Here is a 20,557-nt window from a genome sequence, read left to right as displayed (position 1 = left end):
AGATTTCCCACATCTCTTCCAACACTGAACATTGTTCTTTCTGGTTATATTGGCCAATCTGATAGGTACCTCAGAGATACTTTAATTTGCATTTCTCCAATCAGTAATGACTAGCAGTATTTTGTATGACTATGGATAGCTTTGATTTACTCATCTGTAAATTTCCTTTGCATATGCTTTGACCATTTGTCAATTGGGGAATGGCTTGTTTTTATTTTTATAAATTTGACTCAGTTCTCTATATATTTTAGAATTGAGGCCTTTGTCAGAAATATTAGTTATAAAAATTGTTTCCCAATTTACTACATTTCTTTTTATCTTGGTTACAGTGGTTTTGTTTGTACAAAATGTTTTTAATTTTGTAATCAAAATTATCTAATTTGTTTTAAAATGTTCTCCATCTCTTTGATCATAAACTGCTTCTCTTTCCATAGATCTGACAAGTAAACCATTCCTTGATATCCTAGTTTGCTTATAATATTTTTATGTCTAACTCCTGTACCCAAATTTGATTTTATCTTGGCATAGGGTGTGAGATGTTGGTCTAATCCAAGTTTCTGCCCCTCTAATTTCCAATTTTCTCAAGTTTTTTATCAAAGAAAGAGTTTTTATCCCAGAAGTGGGACTCTGGGTTGATCAAACAGCAGATTACTGTAATTATTTCCTGCTCTCACTTTTGCACTTAATGTATTCCACTGATCCACCACTTTATTTCTTAGCCAATACCAGATAATCCCCCCCACCTTTAAATTAAATTTATTTATTTTGTATTCTATAATTCACCCCCAATCTCACTTCCTCCCCCCCCCCGCTCCCCACAGAAGGCAGTCTACGTTTAGCCTTTACATTGTTTCATAATACCAGACAGTTTTGATGTCTGATGATTTATAGTATAATTTTAAATCTGGTAAGGCTAAGACCTTCTTTTGCACTTTTTTCATTTAATTCCTGGATATTCTTGACTTTTTGTTTCTCCATATGAATTCAGTTACAATTTTTTCTAGCTCATTACAGTAATTTTTTGGAAGTTTGTTCGGCAAGGCAATAAATAAGTAGATTAATTTAGGTAGAATTGTCATTTTTATTATATTAGCTCAGCCTATCCATGGGCAGTTGATATATTTTCTAATTTTCAAGAGAAAAGTGCTGCTATGAACATTATTTTTACTTATGAGTCTGTACTCTCTTTGAGAGGGGGAGGGTCAAACTTAGTATCAGTATTCCTGGGTTAAAGGGTATGCAGTTTAATGATTTCTAGGTTATGGCCCTAAGTTGCTTTCCATAATGGCTGAACCAGTTTATAGCTCCTACAGTAATGCATTACTGTTCCTGTTTTCCCACAAATAATCTTATAGATTGCTTTGAATGTTTGCAAAAGGTTTTACACATGCTATTCCAACTGATGTTGAGTGTTTCAGTGACACAGGATCATAAAGCCAATACTGTCTGAGATAATACTTGTACTCAGATCTTTCTGATTTTAAATACAGTCCTAAAATTGTTCATTTTAGCTTGTAGGCTTCTCTCAATCTCTTGTTTAATAAAGAATTCTTCTGCTATCTCCAATGATTCAAGTTCTTTTCTTCCCTGATCCTAATTTGTTTTGATTTTGGGGGCATTGTGGTAATAGAATATATTGGTCTTAATCTAATTTCTACTAGATTACTTTGAGTTTTCCCCAAGCAGTTGTTATTATATAGAGTTTTCTCCCAGTAAGTGAAAGTATTTACAAATATTTACTAATTTTCAGAGAAAAGTGCTGTTATGAACATATCACTTTTCAAAGGGTATGCACAGTTTAATGATTTTCTAGGATGGTTCCAAGTTGCTTTCCAGAATGGCTGGATCACTTCATAGCTTATCTAACATTATTTTGCTGTTTGCCTCTCAGACACTGCCAAACTGTGTGACCCAGTGCACATCATTAACCTATCTTCGTTTCTTTAATTGTAAAATAGGAATAATAATAATAGCATTTACTTCCCAGGGTACCTAATCTATCTGTACTACTGATCAACTTTATTTTTAATCAGTTCAAATATTCTTGATCATTACTGTTCTGTTTGAGGTATAATACATTAAAAAAGCTTTAATTCTCACTGCATGTAGCAGATTTTTTCCCCAATGAGTTAAATGGTTTTGCTAAATTTCTCCCTTCTTCTTCCTCTTATTTGTTTCAAGGAATGGTTTTTTGGGAACAAGTGATGGGAGGAATATAGGGAAATCTAGATTAATATAAAAACAAAAATTAATCAAGGAACAGATCTTTTAACAAATTCTGTTCCTTATTTTAACTTAATATGAGTCTTTATTTCTTGTAAGAAACATTATTGGATTCTGCTTTCCAATCCATTATCCTCTTCTGTGTTATGAGGTATAAATTCATCCACTCAGGTTCAGTTAGAGTGGTATTTCCATTTTATCTTCTTTATCTCTCCCTCTTATCCTTGTAGGAATGATGAGGAATTTTGTCAGCATTACTAGTTTGTAATTAAATTAGGAAAAAATCCATTCCTACTGTCCCTCTCTTTCTCTAGCCCAGATCCTGATAATTGATCCTTTCTTTTATAGCATCTTTTAAAAAAAATATTTATCTAAGGCAATGGGATTAAGTGGTTTGCCCAAGGCCCACACAGCTAGGCAATTATCAAATGTCTGAGGCCAGGTTTGAACTCAGCTCCTCTTGACTCCAGGCTCTATCTACTTATCTACCCTCTGAATCTGAAGTTTGTTTTGCTTTTCCCTTCCTGACTCTACCATTCTTCTTGCCTCCTCATGGCTTCCTATTTCATCTGTTCTAATTTTCAAAGACACTGCTACCTGAAATTTCCAATTATTTTTTATTTCTTGTTTCATTGCTTCAGAGTATCCTTGTGTTTCTTGGAGTTAAGCCTCTGAAGCTCTGCTGGAAGTTGTGGAGTAACTTTCTTCTAGGTTTTCCTCTTGCATTTTTCTTGATTCATAATATTTCTTCATAGGATTGGTGTCTTCTTATTCCTATCTCCAATCTTGAATTCTAGTTTGGGACTTCTCACCAGGGTCAGGCTCTATCCTTCATACTCTTTAAGACAATATGGTCCAGGGACAGCTAGGTGACACAGTGCATTGGCCTTGGAGTCAGGGGGAGCTGAGTTCAAATCCAGCCTCAGACACTTAATAATTACCAAGCTATGTGACCCTGGTCAAGTCACATAACCCCACTGCCTTGTTTTTTTTTTTTTTTTTTTTATAAATTTGACTCTTTGAGCAGGGCCCTTCCATATGTTTCTGCCCAGTTTACCTGCAATGGTATTGACTTGATGCCACTTTTTTGTTTTGAGAAAAGTCAGCACAAAGAATTTTATTGCAATAAAACTTGAAACTCATGTGATAGAGGGAGAGTGGGTGGTAGCATTTTCTCTTATGAAATCACTATAGAGGACAGCAAAGGGGGGTGGGGGTGAAGGGAAAGGTATCAGTAGTAGAAGGGGAGCTGAGAATCAAAAACAGGAGATGTTGAAGCTGTGATGACCAGCATCAGTTTTTTGTTTTGTTTTGTTTTTTTGTAGAGAACATGCAATGGATTTCCTGTGACAGTGATTGGGCTTTCATTTTTCATTGTGTTGAAAATTTCTACAAACAGCACCTTCAATTTAACAATCAATTCAAGTTCTTAGAATTTAGGTAGCGGTGGAGCTTTGATGGCTACTGGAGATTAACAAAAAGTCCTCCAGGGGGTGGCTAGGTGGTGCAGTGCATAGAGCACTGGCCCTGGAGTCAGGAGTACCTGAGTTCAAATCTGGCCTCAGACATTTAATAATTAGAGATATTTGACAACTACAATTAATAATTACCTAGCTGTGTGACCTTGGGCAAGCCACTTAAACCCCATTGCCTTGCAAAAAACTAACGCCCCCCCCCCAAAAAAAAAACAGAAAAGGGACAAAGATTTTCTTTGTCCAAATAATTCCTATTCTGAGGTTAACCCATCTGTGTGCTGTTAACGCTTGATGATATACTTAATCTTAAATCTATACCCAGAAGATTGCAATTTAAATCTTGACCACAAAAACAAAAAGATGAATGACTTGACAAGTTGAGGTTTCTGGTGTATAGTTTAGGGACAGCACATGTACAAGGAGGAAGAGTTGGAAGCAAAGCCAAGTGATAATGCATTCAACTGTGATATGTCTGTACAATGGATGTAGTGGAATATGAGGGGAAAGCTCCATATAAATTCATGTGCATTCTTGAAGCTGAGATTCTAGGTGCCTCCATGTGTCCAATTCAACAAAACAGGGAGCTGGGGGATGAAATCATTCCTGTCATTCCAATTTTATAAGTTCTACTTCAAAGGTGAGAGTAGCATTTAGTGGAATGATTCCTGGATGACCAGTGGGACCATGAGCACAGTCTAGAGAGATGGTCATTTTTGTTCTCTGGCCCACACTCATCTGGGCAACTCTTTCTTCTCAGCCCTGAATCACCTCCTGCTTGCACATCACAAACCTGAAGGGTTTATTTCTGTCATGGGAGGAATCAAACCTTTTCCCATCTTCAAACATCCCTGTGAAGTGCACCATGTAGCTCTGGCCAAGCTTGGGGAAGGTGCATCTGTCTCTGGGGGTGATGTTCTCCACCTGCATTCCCATCCCGGCCGGCCTTGAGTGAGTTCAGGGGTTGCTGCTGCAGGGTGTGGGCACAAGATGAGACAAGGAAGGAAACAGGCTGGTCTGAGGCCTTTTTTGCTGATCCCAGCAGTCCGAAGGACAGACTCTTGATGCCATTTTCAATATTTTCAGCTTCTGGCAGTCTTTTTGTCAAGTTTCCCCCCCTCCCCCTTAAGAAAAAAACATTCCTGAGATTTTTCTTTGAATTTTTTGGTCACTGTTCAATCTGGTGCTGTTTCTAGATAATTTCTGGAGTAGAAGTAGTTGTGTTCTTGAGTGTCCTTTTACATGGACATCTTAATCAACAACTACTTTTCACAATTTATTACAAGAGGTACATGTAAATGCAGATTTTTTTTTTTAGGTTTTTGCAAGGCAAATGGGGTTAAGTGGCTCACCCCAAGGCCACACAACTAGGTAATTATTATGTGTCTGAGGCCAGATTTGAACTCAGGTACTCTTGACTCCAGGGCCAGTGCTCTATCCATTGAGCCACCTAGCCACCCCAAATGCAGATTTGTAATGGAAAAGAATATTTATTATGACTCAATGGTGAAAATGATGTACAAGAACAAAGGGTAATTCTTACCTGTGTTTTATTCAGTGGGGATTTTTTGGCCCATTCAAACATATTTTCATAAATATTGCCATCATAACGGCCAAGCACAGATCCAAGTGAAACATCTTGAAAGTCAAATGCATCTACCAAAGCAGCAGCATCAGGACGGATTATTGTCAGGAGCTCCTTCACCCGCTGGTTCACTTGGGTTAGCTGGGACTCTGTCAGGATGCCCCCCTGAAAGGGACACAAAGAATTTCACTACTACTGATATAATTCTGCATATGAATTATGAAAAGCAAACTAATAGCTATAAAGTTGGCTGTGGAAATTCTTCTGCTAAAGTTCAGCATTTAGACTTGAAAATTACTAACCTGTATAAAGTCCCCAGAATTCTGACTGATTCCATACAGGGCATATAAGAGACACAAATTCTTCAGGACTGCTTGAATGGGTTTGTCATTAATTTTGGAGAGATTTCCAGAAAAGAGCTTTACTACCACAAAGTGGCAATGAGCCTAGATAAGGGGGTGGGGGGAAAACACAACATAAAATGGTGAGAATAACTTATATAAGAGGGGAGGGTATGTAATAACTTATAATATGAGGATGAGCTTTTGCAGATAAATCACTGACCTCACTTGCTCGAACAAGGTCCACAGAAGTTAAGTTCCAAGCTATCTCTTTGCTTTTTCTATGTTTCATTTCGGTTTGAAGGTTCCTTGCTGCAGCTTCAACCAATCTGTTGGGAGAAAAAAATTTGATTTCCCAGAAGTAGGTATTATCAGCCCCCTCAATTTGTTGGTTCCTGGATCACATATAGAAGAGCATATTGAATTTTTGCTTTTTAGCTTTTTTTTTTAAACAAGGATTTAGTATCTCCTTTCCTCTATTTTCCCTGATTAATGGAACAAGTGTGTGTGGGGAAATCCTTCCCTCAAGCGTAGTCTAGTAGAGCAAATTTCCACATTGGTTACATTCAAAATTCTAAATCTCATTCAAGATTTAAAGTCTATCATATAAGTGGCATGATTCATCCTTAGATTCTGAAATCATGACCTTAAAGAGATTTTTAAAAATAATTTTCTCATCACTATAAATTCTTCTTAGTTGTGCTCATTTTGCTTGCTTCAGTTTACAGGTCTTCCTATTTTCATCTGAAACCATTCAGTTCTTACTGCTCAATGATATTCCATTATATTCATTCCCAAAGGAATCTAGCCATTCCCGAATAAGTAGATATTTCTTTAATTTTTCTTTGAGGCTATTTCAAAAAGAGTTGTTATAAATATTTTTGCACAAAAAATGAGTCCTTTGCTTCTTTTGTTTAGACTCTTTGGGACATATACCTGGTAGTGGGGTTGTTGAATCAAAGGGTATGAGAAGTTTTTTAAGTTTTAGGGAATAGTTCAAATTGCTTTTCAGAATAGCTAGACCAATCCATAGCTTCACCAAAAATGCATCAAAATGTCTATTTATCTATAGCCTGGACATTTGTTATTTTCTTCTTTTATCACCTCTGCCAATCTGATAGATGAGAGTTGTCCATTTTACATTTCTCCTGTTCTTATTTGGAGATTTTTTTCCACATGGTTATTGATAACTTGGATTTTTTTCCTTTAAAAACTTTGTTTATACTATCTGACTATCTGACCATTTATCCATTGGGGAATGACCCAGTCATATAAATTCAAATCAATTCTTTATATTCTTTTTTTAGATATGATTTTTTTTTCAGACAAACTTAAAAGATTTTCTCTTCTTTTTCGTTTTTTTTGGGGGGGAAAGGGGGTTTGCAAGGCAGTGAAGTTAAGTGACTTGCTCAAGGTCACACAGCTAGGTAATTATTAAGTGTCTGAAGCCAAATTTAAACTCAGATCCTCCTGACACCAGGGCACCACCTAACTATCCCTCCTCTTTTTCTGCTAATTTCAACTGTATTATATTTGTGTAAAAAACTTTTCAATTTTAAAATCAAAATTATCCATTTTTTTGTGACCAACTCTACTGCACTTGACTCTTAAAAGTCATAAACTCATTCAAAGACTAAAAAGTAATTTCTTCCTTGTTCCTCTAATTTGCTTATGATGTCTTCTTGACCTTTCTACAGTATTTGCCACTTCAGACCTAGTTTTTCAAGACACTACTCTCTTCTGTTTTGCTTCCTGTTTAACTACTCCTCTGTCCCTTGGACATCCAGATCACAGCTACTACCTCTGAGTGTCCACAGGACTTTGTCCTGGTTCTGCTTTTCTTTCTCCTATTATATGATCCCAAACTGGATGTCTTCTAGACATCATAAAGTCAACATATCTAAACATCTTACTATCTTTTCTTCTAAACCCTTCCCCCCCACTTTCCCTATTATTGTTGAGGGCATCACCACACTCCCAGTCACCTAGGTACTAACCCACATGACTCCTTACTCTTTTCAACTTTGAATACCAATTTCTTGCTAACTTCTGTCAATTTTAACTTTAAAAATATCTCTCCTATGTACCCTGTTCTCTCCTATGACACTGCTACAACCCTGGGGCAGGTCCACTTTATTTCTTTTCTTTTTTTTTTAAAGTTTTTTTGGCAAGGCAAATGGGGTTAAGTGGCTTGCCCAAGGCCACACAGCTAGGTAATTATTATGTGTCTGAGGCTGGATTTGAACTCAGGTACCCCTGACTCCAGGACCAGTGCTCTATCCACTGTGCCACCTAGCTGCCCCTTGCTTTATTTCTAAATTACTACAATAGCCTTGTCTCTCTGCTTCAAGTATCTACTCACTCTAATCCACTCTCCACTCGGCTGTAAAACTAATCTTCCTAAGCACAGGTCCCACTACATCACACACGATTTTCTCATTCAATAAATTATAATGGTTATTTTCTCCAAGATCAAATATAAAACTGTTTGCCTTTCAAAGTCTTTCATAATCTGGTCCCTTCTTACCTTTTCAATCTTCTTATCCCTCCTTTCCTCTATAGTCCAATGACACTGTCAACTTGCTGTTCTTTATACATGATAGCCCACATGTCCTGATTCTTGCCTTTTCACTTATTTCCCTATGTCTGGCAACTTACTGTCTTCTCATTTCGACCTCCTGGCTTCCATGGTTTCCTTCAAGTCTTAGCCTAAATCCCACCTTTTTGCAAGAGGCATTTCCCTCCTTAATCTGCATGACTTCCTTCAGAGACTACCCCTAATTTTTCTTTTCTATATCACAGCTGTACACAGTTGTTTGCATGTTGTTTTTCCCAATAAATTGTGAACTCCTTAATGGCAGGAACTATTTTTTGCTCTTCCTTGTTTCACCAGTGCTTAGTAAAGTACCTATTCCACCAGAGGTGGCTAATTAATGCTAGATGACTGGTCTTTTATGTTTCAGTCACCTATCCATTTGGAATTTATCTTAACAAGATACAACAGGATATTTTAGCATTTAAACTCACCGGGCTGCTCGACGTTTATAGGCTTCTACTAGGCTGTCTGGGTCGTTGATATCCACCATTGCTGGCCAAGCTGCTACCTGCTGTGGCTGGATGCGCTGACTAGGCAGGTCATTCAAGTACGACACCATGCCTCCCACCAGCTTTCCTGAATGCACTTGATCATAGCTTTTTATCAAAAACCTAAAAGTCATCAAGTATGTGAGCAATGAATTATATTACTTTCAATGAGACAAAGGGGGGGAAAAACCTCACAGAATTCAAAACTGGAAAGAAGCTTGAAACTCCTTAAGTTCAAACTCTTCAATCCACAGAGAAGGAGAGAAGCCAGGGTAGGTGAAGTGACTTTCTGTGAGGAATCTGGAGCCTCTCTGAGCCAAGAAGGCTGACAAGGGTCTTAAGTGTGCATAGTTTAATCTGAATGTAATAGTCCAACTCTTCCTTAAAGACATATTCCAAAGGTTTCTTGTGGCATGAAAGTGACATTGGATTCTTAAGAGCACTGCTACAGAGGAGCACAAGCCCTGGCCTATCCTACAAAGGAGGAAGCCTGGGAGACAAAAAACAGAAACCAGTGGCTATAAACTTGTCTATAAATAGCCTTCTACCAAAATTCAGTATTTAAGCTTGAAAATTACTAACCTGTAGAAATCCTTCATATTCTAATTTCATATATGGTACAAAACAGACATGAATTCTTTACGTAGTTTAAATGTTTCTGGTATTTAATTTGGAAAGATTTCCTGAAAAGAGCTTTGTTGCTACAGAGTGGCAATATACCATTATTTTCCTCATCAGTATTTCAGGACCAGCCTTCACTCAGAGTCTTCTTAACAAGGTGACAAGATGATGGATCTCTTTGCCACAGTAACTCCTGAAGACTCTCTACTAAAGGGTTCTGTTGTCTTCACTGGAGGAAGCCCATAAATCAAAGAATGATAATTGAGGTTTGAAAGCGGAATAGGTGAAAATGCTAACTCAGTCTAGGGCTCAGGATGGTTAAGTTGTTGAAAGTGTCTTTCAGAGACAAACAGGTTTTTTAAGAGATGTCAGAAATGAATGGATGAGCCCTTACCGAGCTGTTTGAAGCATCATCACAGTGTTTTCTCCTTCAAAGGTGCAAGAGGGGGTGAAAGTGACATAGATGTTTGGAAGGCCACTGCAGTGGGAGTATCCATGCCCTCCACAAGCCATCCGACAGGCTTCAATGCCAGAATTAGCTGTCCAAGTGGTGAAAGCCTTAAGCCCAGCTGTCAGTGCATGAAGCTAAAGAAGGAAAATATATATCCATATGGAAGTGATGAGAAATGTGTCCAGTAGGTAAAACCAAATATCACACTAAAAAGTATAAAAATATTCCAAATTATTGGATGATATTTTAATTTCCTAGTACAGTCATTCAATGGATGAGAACTCAGTTATCTTTACTAATATGATAAACTATTTATAATAGACTCGGTATTTGATAGGGGCCAGAACCAGCCATTTGCACTCCCTTTCTTGAAGAATGAGCAAATTGAGTATAAAACTATCCACAATACAAGCTTTAAAATAAACTTGCAAGAAAAATTCCCACTTGCAAAACAAAGAAAAATATAGCACTTAGACCTCTTCTTGTTTTCTGAAATGTGAAAAAATACTATAACACTGTCCTGTTCTAAGGTCTTTGGTTTCATTTTAATGGAACAACTATCCAATCTTGTAATAAGACAATCAAGGTTAGGATGGGATAGGAAGTTCCTGATCCCTAAGAGACTTTGTGATGTTGCAATTCTAAGTGGAACTTGCCAACTTTTTCAATCTATGTAATTTCAAGATCAGGAAAAAGGGATTTTTGCTTCTATCAACCTTGCTTCCCTCTGATGTCTACTTATACATTCATGAGTATCACATTAGATCACAATCTTTTTTTTCCCTTTTTTTGCCAGACCGACTGCTCTTTTTCCCCAGTGACCTCCAATCCCATTACTACTCGAGTTCTTTCCTAGCTCATCATCCTTGTACTGGCTCTAAATTAATATTCCCTTCTCAATGTGTTGAATTTTTTTCAATTTTATTATATCATCTATTCTCAAGTACCCTTTTAACTTGTCTCTCTTGCTAATTTTATATCTTGCCAAACTCCATCCTTCCAACCATCAGTGTCCTTCATTCCTATTCATGGCTTAGAAGAAGTTATGGAATTCTACTTCTTGAGTCCATTAAATATTTATGTTACTTAATCTCAATTGGCTTTCAGTGCAGCTTCTCCTTCTATACCTCCCTAATTCCATTCTAAAGAATGGCTATTTCAAACTTTCACAAGAGCAAGTGGAAGGGGCAACTAATAGGAAACTTGAAGTTAGTCACCCAGAGTTACCTCTTCTCCCCTTTTCATATTTCTCTGACATTACCCCCTATTATGTCCTCTTACATGGCAACCTCTGATGTTGAAGTACTACTACTACTGAAGTACTACTACTACTGAAGTACTACTACTACTACTACTACTAAAGGATAATCCCTTTATAAGTACTCTTAACTGCATCTCTTCCTAGTTGCTCCAGTATGTAGTCCCACTATTATTTGCACTCCAGTGTTCAGTCTCTCCCCCTCTACTACCCACAAACATATACAAGAAACCACTCATCCTTAAAAAACACCTCTAATTTGCTCCCACTACCACCTATAGCTATCATCCTATATTGCTCTTCTCTTTTCCAGTTAGATTCCTTGAAAACGTCAAAACTATACCCTGTGCTTCCAATTTCATTCAACAAAAGCTACAAGGGATCTTTCTTTTTAAAAGGGAACTAATGCATTTAATTCTTGAAAAGTGTTCACTATAAGGTGTGAATAATATTGGATTGAGTCAGAATAGTTGATCTAGTGACTCTGCAACTCATTCAACTGATCATGGCTTCACTTTCTTCACCTATGAAATGGAATTGGCAGAATGATATCCAATTCTTCTGATCCTGGTCTAGTATTCCCATTTTACAGATGAACAAAGTGAGGACAAGAAAGGTTCAATCCTTGTCCCAAGATCATACAGTTAGTAAGTTTCACCCTAAATAATCTACCTCTGAATCTAATTTCTGAAGTTTCTTTCAGCTCTAATGAGTATCACCCATTTCTACTTTACCATCCAACACAATCCATCCTTTTCCCTTTCATTTCCAGTGCTCTATGGGGGCCCTCTTTTAGAGAAGATGAGCCAAAACTACCTCGGTCAGGAGTAATGGGTGAGGAGTGAGCAGCAAACGAACTGCAAGAACCAAATTGTTCCCACTGAGAAATTCAAATTAATTTTACTTCGCAATTAATTGATTTAAAGATTAAGTCATTATTCTTTGTCTTTTTAGTTAAGTTCAGAAATTCAGCTTTCCCCTCTGAGCCAGTTTAAAGGTCAGCCTGATCATGTCAGTATGCTAACATATTGTTTATTAAATTGTTATAATTTATTAAAAGTAAAAGATAGTCATCTTCCATACCATTAGCTCTTGGGTATTTACCAAGGCAACTGGCGTTATCTTTAAGTTTTGAGGCTAGCTCTAAGAGGTATACTGTCCCTGAACTTTCCAAATACTATTAAAGAAAGCTGTTATCTCCTTCAAAAACCATCTAGATGCCAGGGGGCTTGCTAAATCAAACACTAGTCAAGATTGCAAGTTGCAGACAGACTGAATAAATCCATCAATATTACGTAATGACAGAGGGTCATTAGTCCCATGAGGGGTACTAACTCATATTCTTCAAGAAATTAAACCAGGCTGTTCTTGCCCCCACTAATAAGGCAGTTCTACAATTATAATGTTTTACATTTATGATGCTCTCTATTTTTTTTGTACTTCTTAAAACCTTATGAAAGGGGTGGCCAGGTGGCCCAGTGAATAGAGCACTGGCCCTGGAGCCAGGAGTACCTGAGTTCAAATCCAGCCTCAGACACTTAATAATAACAAAGCTGTGTGGCCTTGGGCAAGCCACTTAACCCCATTGCCTTGCAAAAACCTTAAAAAAAAATACGAAGGTTAATAAGCCCTACCTTGTGGTTTTTAAATCACTGAGAGATGCTATTGGCCTAATTTATTAGTTACTGTTAGCCTAACTAATAAATTGATCGTTCTTTACCTTTGTCTTTCAGCTTACCTTAATTATCAAAAGTAATACCATCTCTCCTAATAGCCACAGGGATGCAGATGTTCTAAAATCAGTGCAAGTGTGGTTTGTCATTGCTGGTAACATAACTGGCTTCCTAGGTTAGGGCAATAAATGTAGACACTTTGTGTGCTCTTTGGGGTTGTGGTTCTGACCTTGGTCTCTGAGTGAGGATTAGGAGATAGAATATATTGCAATGGGCAGAAGGATATCCAGTGTGATTTTCAAGTGGGGAAATCCTTTGCAGGTAGAAGTAGAGCTGGGTCCAATGATCTTTTAATTGCCTAACCAAAGAGCCTTTTCTCAATTCATATACTTTTTTGCTAACTCTGTTAGCACATTTGATTTCTCCCTGGGTTTTGTGATACTGTTCTCTCTTAGTTCTTCCTATATCTTTTGCTGGGTCTTCATCTACATCACACCCATTAAATGTAGGTGTCCTTTCAAGGTTCTCTTCCCTCTGTACTCTCACACAGTGATCTCATCAGCTCCCAACTGTTCAGATGATTTCCAGATTTGTATTTTTTCAGGACTAGTCTCTCTTGAGCTCTGGTTTCATAACACTAAATGCCAACTGGACAGCTTAAACTGAGATATCCTAGAGACATCTCAAACTCAACTAACATGTTCATTTCTTTTTCTTCACCTAAACTCTTTCCAAACTATTCTTTGAGTTATCTAGGTTTACAATTTCAGTATTTCCGTCACTTATTCTACATATCCTACAAACCAATTGCCAAATATTGTTCTTCTTGAGAATGTCCCCTTCTTTTTTTTTCACTTAACCATCATCCTAGATAAAAGACTTGCCTTACCTCTGCTATAGCTTTTTATTATTATTATTATTTTTTTTTAGGTTTTTGCAAGGCAAACAGGGTTAAGTGGCTTGCCCAAGGCCACACAGCTAGGTAATTATTAAGTGTCTGAGACTGGATTTGAACCCAGGTACTCCTGACTCCAGGTGCTTTATACACTGTGCCACCTAGCTGCCCCTGCTATAGCTTTTTAATTGATTTTTCTCTCTACTCTTAAGAGTAGAGGACTAGGGCAGCTGGGCCTGGAGTCAGTAAGATTTACCTTTGTGAGTTGAAATCTGGTCTCAGACACTTAAAGCTTTGTGACCCTGTCCAGTCCCTTAACCTTGTTTGCCTTGGTGTCCTTATCTGAAAAAGAGCTGGAGATGAAAATGGCAAACCATTTTGCCAAGAAAAACCTTAAATCGGGTCATGAAGAGTTGGATGAAACTGAAAAACAAATGAAAACTCTATTACATTCCTTACATAATGCCAAAGTGTTCTTTCTAAAAAGGACGATCTGATGTCATCCTCTTCCTCGATTAAATAAATTCCAGTAGCTACTTATTACCTTCTTTTTAAAATAACTTCTTATAATTGTTTAAATTTCATCTTCATTAATGGCATATTCATCCTTTAATTTTATTTATTTTTATTATTTTATTTATTTAAGGCAATGGGGTTAAGTGACTTGCCCAAGGTTACACAGCTAGGCAATTATTAAGTGAGGCTGGATTGGAACTCAGGTCCTCCTGATTCCAGGGCTGGTGCTCTATCCACTGTGCCACCTAGCTGCCCCACCTTATTACCTTCTTTTGAAGTCCCCTCAAAAATTATTTTCCATTCAATCAAAATTATAGTGGTTGGAATATACCATCCCATATCTCCTTTCTGAAGGAGTTCAGCACTTGGCTCACCATTCTCCTCCCTAATGCTTTCCATTATACTAGATGATTTAAATATTCATGCAGATAACCTCTCAAACTCCCTAATTTCTCATTTTTTCAACCACCTAATCCCCACAACTTCACTCTATTTCTGCCACTATAGCTTGATACTATCCACAGGTGTTCTACTTTTCTAATCAGACTCTCTGAGATTCTTCTATCTGACAATAACCTACCATTCCACTCTTTCTAGGTTTCATCCCCCTATAACTTTTATTCCCTCTCATTGAGACCTACATTCCCTCTATATCTCAGACTTTTCTCAGGCAATTATCCTTGCTAGGATTTGACTTTCTTCTTTCTCCAAACTTGACTCCAAAATCCAGTGCTTCTTTGTTCTACTACTCTTACCAAACCTTAGACTTGAATTACTACCATTTGCCTACTCTAATCCTACTCACCAAATGCTAAATAAAACTGAAGAAATTCCACAAAAATGCTGACTAGGTACATTACAAATCCATGTTATCCAATAAGAACTGAGTACTTGAGCAGTTTTTTTCCCTTCACAACTCATTTTGATTTATATTTTTTTGGTTTTGTGGGGTTAAGTGACTTGGCCAAGGCCACACATAAGTGTCAAATGTCTGAGAATGAACTCAGGTCCTCGAGACTCCAGGTCCATTGCTTTATCCAGTATGCCACCTAGGTGCTCCATAAATGATATATCATCTTACTCTTTCTCCTCATAAAAGCTATTCCAATCTTTCTCTTCCCTCCTCAAGCATTCCCACAACCTATTTCTGCCCACTCAGCTGAAGAGCTTTGCCTATTACTTTACTGAAAATCTCATACCATTTAATGTGTGCTCCCTTTAATCACATTCTTTTCATTACCACTTCCTCCTTTCCCCCAATACCATCTCCTTGCCAAGGCCAACCCTGATACTTATGCACTTGATCCCACCCACTCCATTCTTCTACAGAACTGTGAATCTTCAATCATTCCTCTTCCTTATATCAAACTTCTCCCTACCAACTGGTTCTTTCCCAACAACTTCAAACAAGCCAAAATTTTCACCATCTTTAAAGTCCTTTACTAGACTCTACCTCTTTATCATTCTTCTCAATCAAATTTCTTGAAGGTGTCTACACTTACTATTTCTACCTCCTCTCCTCTGGCTCCTCAATCCTTTGCAATTTGGGTCAACTTCAGTCAACTGAAAAAGCTCTTTCCAAAGGCCTCCAATGAGGTCTCTACTAAACTGTTAAGCTTTCTTTTCAGTTCTAATTTTTCTTGACTCATCTGCTGCATTTGACATGGCTGACCACCATCTCTCCTCTTAGATAAGTCTCTCCTCTCAGTTTTCATGACTCTCTTGGTTTAACTCTTACTTGTATGACCACTTCTACTTATTCTCCTTTGCTGGCTCATCATCCATAGTATACTCCTTTAGTTTGAGAGGTTCCCTAATGTGCTGTCCTAAGCTCTCCCTCTACATTCTCTCATTAACCCTATTAAATCCTATGTGTTTTTAACTATCTTCTCTATGTACTTATTCTTAGATATAGATATATCAATTCTCATATCACTATTTAATGAACAGCAGATATTTGAGATAGCAATCCAGGAAACTAGCTTTTTCTCTGTTCCTCAAACTGGACATCTCCATGCTCTTACATGGGTCATTTTCTTCATGCCTCCAAAATATCCCTCCTTACCCCATTTCAGAATACCTCCATATTTACACTGAATCTATTTTCAAATCTACAGTATTTATCATCTTGAATATCAGTCTGTACGCTCATTGAGGAAGGTTTATTTCACTTTGGACTCAAATTCCCAGCATACTGCTTGGCACAGAGAAGGAGCTCAATAAACACTTGAAGGATTGGGTTGCTGGATTTAGTGACAGTTCCTCTCCTATTTTTCCAGTCTTCTTACATGACTTCCTCCAGAATGCTTTAGCTCTCCGAGCCCTCTTGCTGTTCTTTCCACAACACTCTCCCAAGAGTGTGCTCTTTCACTGGAAAGCTATCTCTTTCCTGACAGACTCTTCTTTTACACCTCCAACTTAAGAAGTTTCTGGTTTCCTTCAATACTTAACTCAAATATCACTTGTGCAATCATTCTTAGCAGAGGGAACCCAGTTTATTTGACTCTCCCTTTAAGCAACAATACTTGTAAATATTAATAAATTGTTTCTGACAGACATTGGCTAAAAAATACAATAAATTATGCAAACCCTTAAGATTGAAATTTTTTTATATTCTTTAGAATTAATCTACTTTGAGTATTTTAGTCCTCTTTGAGAACAAAGGACAATAACCACCATGAAGATGCTTCAAAGGTTAGCTAGCCCAAACTATACCTAAACAGGAATCCCTTCTATATCATCTCTGACAAAATATTCAGCTACTTAACAATCTACAATAATTGGTTATTTAGTCACCTCCTGAAATAGTTCACTCTGTTCCTGAATAGTTTATTGATCAGAAACTTTTTCCTTTATTGTGATGATAATGAAATATGAAAGACCTAGAAACTCTGATCAACACAATGACCCACTCATGATGAAAAATATGCTATATCTAAATAGAGAAATGATGGACTCAAGAGTCCATATTGAAGCATATTTTTTTCTTGTTTTCAAATTTGTTTTATGTGGCTTTGTATTTGTAATGAATTTTATATTTCTGTGTGTGAGAAAAGAGTTGGGGAGAGGGAGAGAATCTGGAACTAACAATTTAAAAAAAACTGAATTAAAAGTTCAATGTGTATCTCTAATTTCCATCCATATAAATTCTGTCCTTTAGGGTCAACTATTTTGAATCTTCCTTCAAATAAAAACCATCAGGGTCCTCTTTCCCAAGTCTTAACAGATCAAGTTCCTTCAGAGAACTTTGTAGCATAGTTTTCAGTCCATTCACTATCCTAGTCACTTTCCTTCTAGGCATGTTCTGTTTTGTCAATGTCTTTCCTAAAATGTGGCTTCCAGAACTGAACATAACTCTCTCCATATGGTCTGACCAGGGTAAAATACAGTTGTATCTATTGCTTCAGAACTCCATCTTTCTATTAATGCAACCTAAGATTATGGGAGTTTTTTTTTTTTGGTTGTCATTTTGTTTTAAGGTTTTTGCAAGGCAAATGGGGTTAAGTGGCTTGCCCAAGGCCACACAGCTAGGTAATTATTAAGTGTCTGAGACCATATTTGAACCCAGGTACTCCTGACTCCAGGGCCAGTGCTTTATCCACTACACTACCTAGCCGCCCCTTGGTTGTCATTTCAAAGCTAATTTACACTAAACTTACAATTCAATAAAACTCCTAAGAGTTTTTTCACTTAATTGTTGTCTAGCTACACCAGATCAAATAAATACCTCAGGCAGTTCACTTAGGTCCCCTTGGTTGATGTCTACATTAATACGATGATAGGTTTCCTTCATGTAGGCTCCCACAAACTGAAAGGCATAGGCAGTGGCCAAGAGAGGAAAAAGTTTATACTGCTGGGTCTGAAAATCCAAGATCTGGGGTTCAGGATCACTAAAGCAAAATGAGAATAAGGAAAATATGTTTCATAGATGTTGACAATTTTTCAGATGTTCAGTTCTGATTTTTTCCATTAAGTTTCTTGTCTGTCCAAAGCAGAATAGCACATGCTAGAGCAGATTCCAAGGAAGTAACAATTAACATTTATGGGGGATAGCTTTAGCAATGAGATTTGTGACTCAGTGACTAAATGAAGGATATCTGGAGCATGATTTCAGAAGAACTATGTAGATATTTAATTTCAAAAGCTGATCAAAGTCATTGAAATTAAAGGTCCAGTCTTCCAATTACTTCTTCCATTTTTCAGGTAAGAAAAGGTTATGAAGGAACTATGATTGCAGCAGGAGAAGAAGGTATGAACCTCTGTGCATCACTTATAAAAGAACACTCAGCTTAAAGTTACTCCTTTATCTAAACTTTCTAGCTATTAGTAGAGAAATTTTCAAATTTTGCTCAATATTTCTTCATCTAGGGAGCTAAGGTTTTTTCCACCAGTCTTACCCTATGTCCATTTTGAGAAGATGGGATTTTACAATAGGAGAAAACAGAAGTTCAATTACAGCAGTAAGAACAGAAGTATCATAATCTAAATTTTGCACTGCCACATGATTATGCAACACCTAGGAAATTTGCTATTTTTAAATGGGTACAAACAAGGGCAGATCTTTAGCAATCCTTATTTTTCAGGTATCAATTATTCTTACCCTGGCTGGATTTCAGACTGGTGCCTTACTAAACTGTAGCGAATGGCAATAGTGCAGGCTTTAGATAAAGCTCGAGCTGCTTCTCCCACAAGGAAGGATCTGACAAATACCATGGTTCCATAAGTCAGTTTGTTATTCAAAGGCTTCACATATGTGCCATCAGGTTTGACCTAACAGAAAAAAAAAATAAAATTGGCCCAGAGACTAATTTTTTTCCTGTTGTTAAATCTAAACTGAAGTCTGGGCAAAACAGAACACATTCCTTAAAAAATGATTTGATTTTCATCATAAGTTGAGCAGTAAAATTTTGCATGTTATTAATAAAAGCACAAAAATATTCTATTCTAATGGCTACTCACTGTCAGAATTTCCAAATCAACTACTGTTTCCTTTTTTTTTTGTATCTACAAATACCTGGGCATGCTTCATGAGCATATTTTCCCGAGGAATTCGATAGTTGTCCATCTTTAGGTAACCATTATCCATTTCATCATAGCCAAACTTGGGCCCAATGTCTCCGACAATAATGCCTACCTCAGAAGAAAAAAGGGGACAAGTAACATTAAGAAACGAACTTCTGCATGAACAGGAAATACTTTGTGGTAATCTACCTTTAGAAATTGTTTCTTCATAGTAAATGTTTTTGGGAACTGGGGAACAAGGGAAAACATATTAAACTAAGAATACATAAGAATTATAAGTTTAAATTACATAAGTTTATTCTTTTTTTGGGGGGGGCGAGGAAATGGGGTTTAAGTGGCTTGTCCAAGGCCACACAGCTAGGTAATTATTAAGTGTGTGAGGCCAGATTTGAACTCAGGTACTCCTGACTCCAGGGCCGGTGCTCTATCCATTGCACCACCTAGCTGTCCCATAAGTTTATTCTTAGACCAGATGTAAGGCAACCCCTATAACACTATATTTTAATCACAGGAGGCTTCCTTCATTAGCAATGTAACCTAGTTTTGTTCCAACTAATGCTAATTACTTAGGGTAGTCTTAAGTAATCTATGTATGGCCAATTTTAATATCCATCTCAGTGTTTTAAATGTAAAATGAAGAATGCATTTAGCAGAACAATCCAAATGGTTAATTTAACTTCCATGGGACTAAATAAACAGAATTTTACCTGGCAAAGGTTTGTGGGTTCCTATTTCACGAATAGGTACAATGAAGGCATGCAATCCATAACACTCTCCCTTAGTGTAGAGCTGAGCCAGAACTATGGCATGATTTGAGGTCTTCCCAACTGCAACATTGAGATCAAGAATAAGCAAAGTTTTCAAAAGATTCTTAAAAAAAAAAAATCTCAGCCAATCAAACCAATTGTTCTCTGTTCAAAGGTCTAAATGATACTTTCAGGATATACCACAAGGTTCCAGAAATACTTAATAAATTCAAATGGGGGGGGGAAATGTCATTTGTTCAAAGGTGTTCAGATCAATAATATTTAGACTAAAAATATTCCAAATATCCAACAATAAAGAAATGGATAAGTTAAGTATGGAATATTAACTAGGAAAAACAATTTTGCATACTACATAAATTCATGACACGTTTATTTGGAATAGAATTTTATAATAAATCTTAAATTTCTGACTGAAAATACGTATAAAGTTACTTACGTCCACCAGGCCACCACTTAATAGAAGTAACAGTAGGACTGTTGAGAATAAACTCCTGTGTCTTAGGATCATAAGTTGCTGTGGTTTCTAGGCCTCGAAGGTGAGTCCCTACGGAAAAGAATTATAGTTAGTTTATTAAAAGCAAGGGGAAAATGGGAATAATGTGGAACTTTCTTAGCTAATATTTAGTTTCTTCAGTATCTGTGACTTGTC

At 37.1% G+C, this 20,557-nt stretch overlaps 1 protein-coding gene and 1 pseudogene across 3 annotated transcripts in view; both read right to left on the bottom strand.

Moving 5' to 3' along the window:
• The window catches only part of ACOX1 (acyl-CoA oxidase 1), a 46,593-nt gene that overhangs the window by 4,629 nt on the left and 21,407 nt on the right, over positions 1 to 20,557 (bottom strand). For all 3 annotated transcript variants that reach the window (XM_074224537.1, XM_074224538.1, XM_074224539.1), the window contains 10 exons: positions 20,345 to 20,452; positions 19,849 to 19,968; positions 19,134 to 19,249; positions 18,720 to 18,889; positions 17,847 to 18,009; positions 9,721 to 9,911; positions 8,649 to 8,828; positions 5,845 to 5,950; positions 5,583 to 5,726; positions 5,239 to 5,445 (listed from right to left, as the gene is read on the bottom strand). In XM_074224537.1, the coding sequence (XP_074080638.1) occupies positions 5,239 to 5,445; positions 5,583 to 5,726; positions 5,845 to 5,950; positions 8,649 to 8,828; positions 9,721 to 9,911; positions 17,847 to 18,009; positions 18,720 to 18,889; positions 19,134 to 19,249; positions 19,849 to 19,968; positions 20,345 to 20,452 (1,505 nt within the window). The remainder of the gene's footprint in view (positions 1 to 5,238; positions 5,446 to 5,582; positions 5,727 to 5,844; positions 5,951 to 8,648; positions 8,829 to 9,720; positions 9,912 to 17,846; positions 18,010 to 18,719; positions 18,890 to 19,133; positions 19,250 to 19,848; positions 19,969 to 20,344; positions 20,453 to 20,557) is intronic.
• Positions 808 to 5,232, bottom strand: LOC141514072 (peptidyl-prolyl cis-trans isomerase FKBP1A pseudogene; annotated as a pseudogene).

The sequence above is a fragment of the Macrotis lagotis genome, chromosome 2 (assembly GCF_037893015.1).
Source record: "Macrotis lagotis isolate mMagLag1 chromosome 2, bilby.v1.9.chrom.fasta, whole genome shotgun sequence".
In the NCBI taxonomy this organism is placed as follows: Eukaryota; Metazoa; Chordata; class Mammalia; order Peramelemorphia; family Peramelidae; genus Macrotis; species Macrotis lagotis.
Note: the sequence above shows the minus strand (reverse complement) of the source record. Positions and strands in the feature narration are given on the sequence as shown.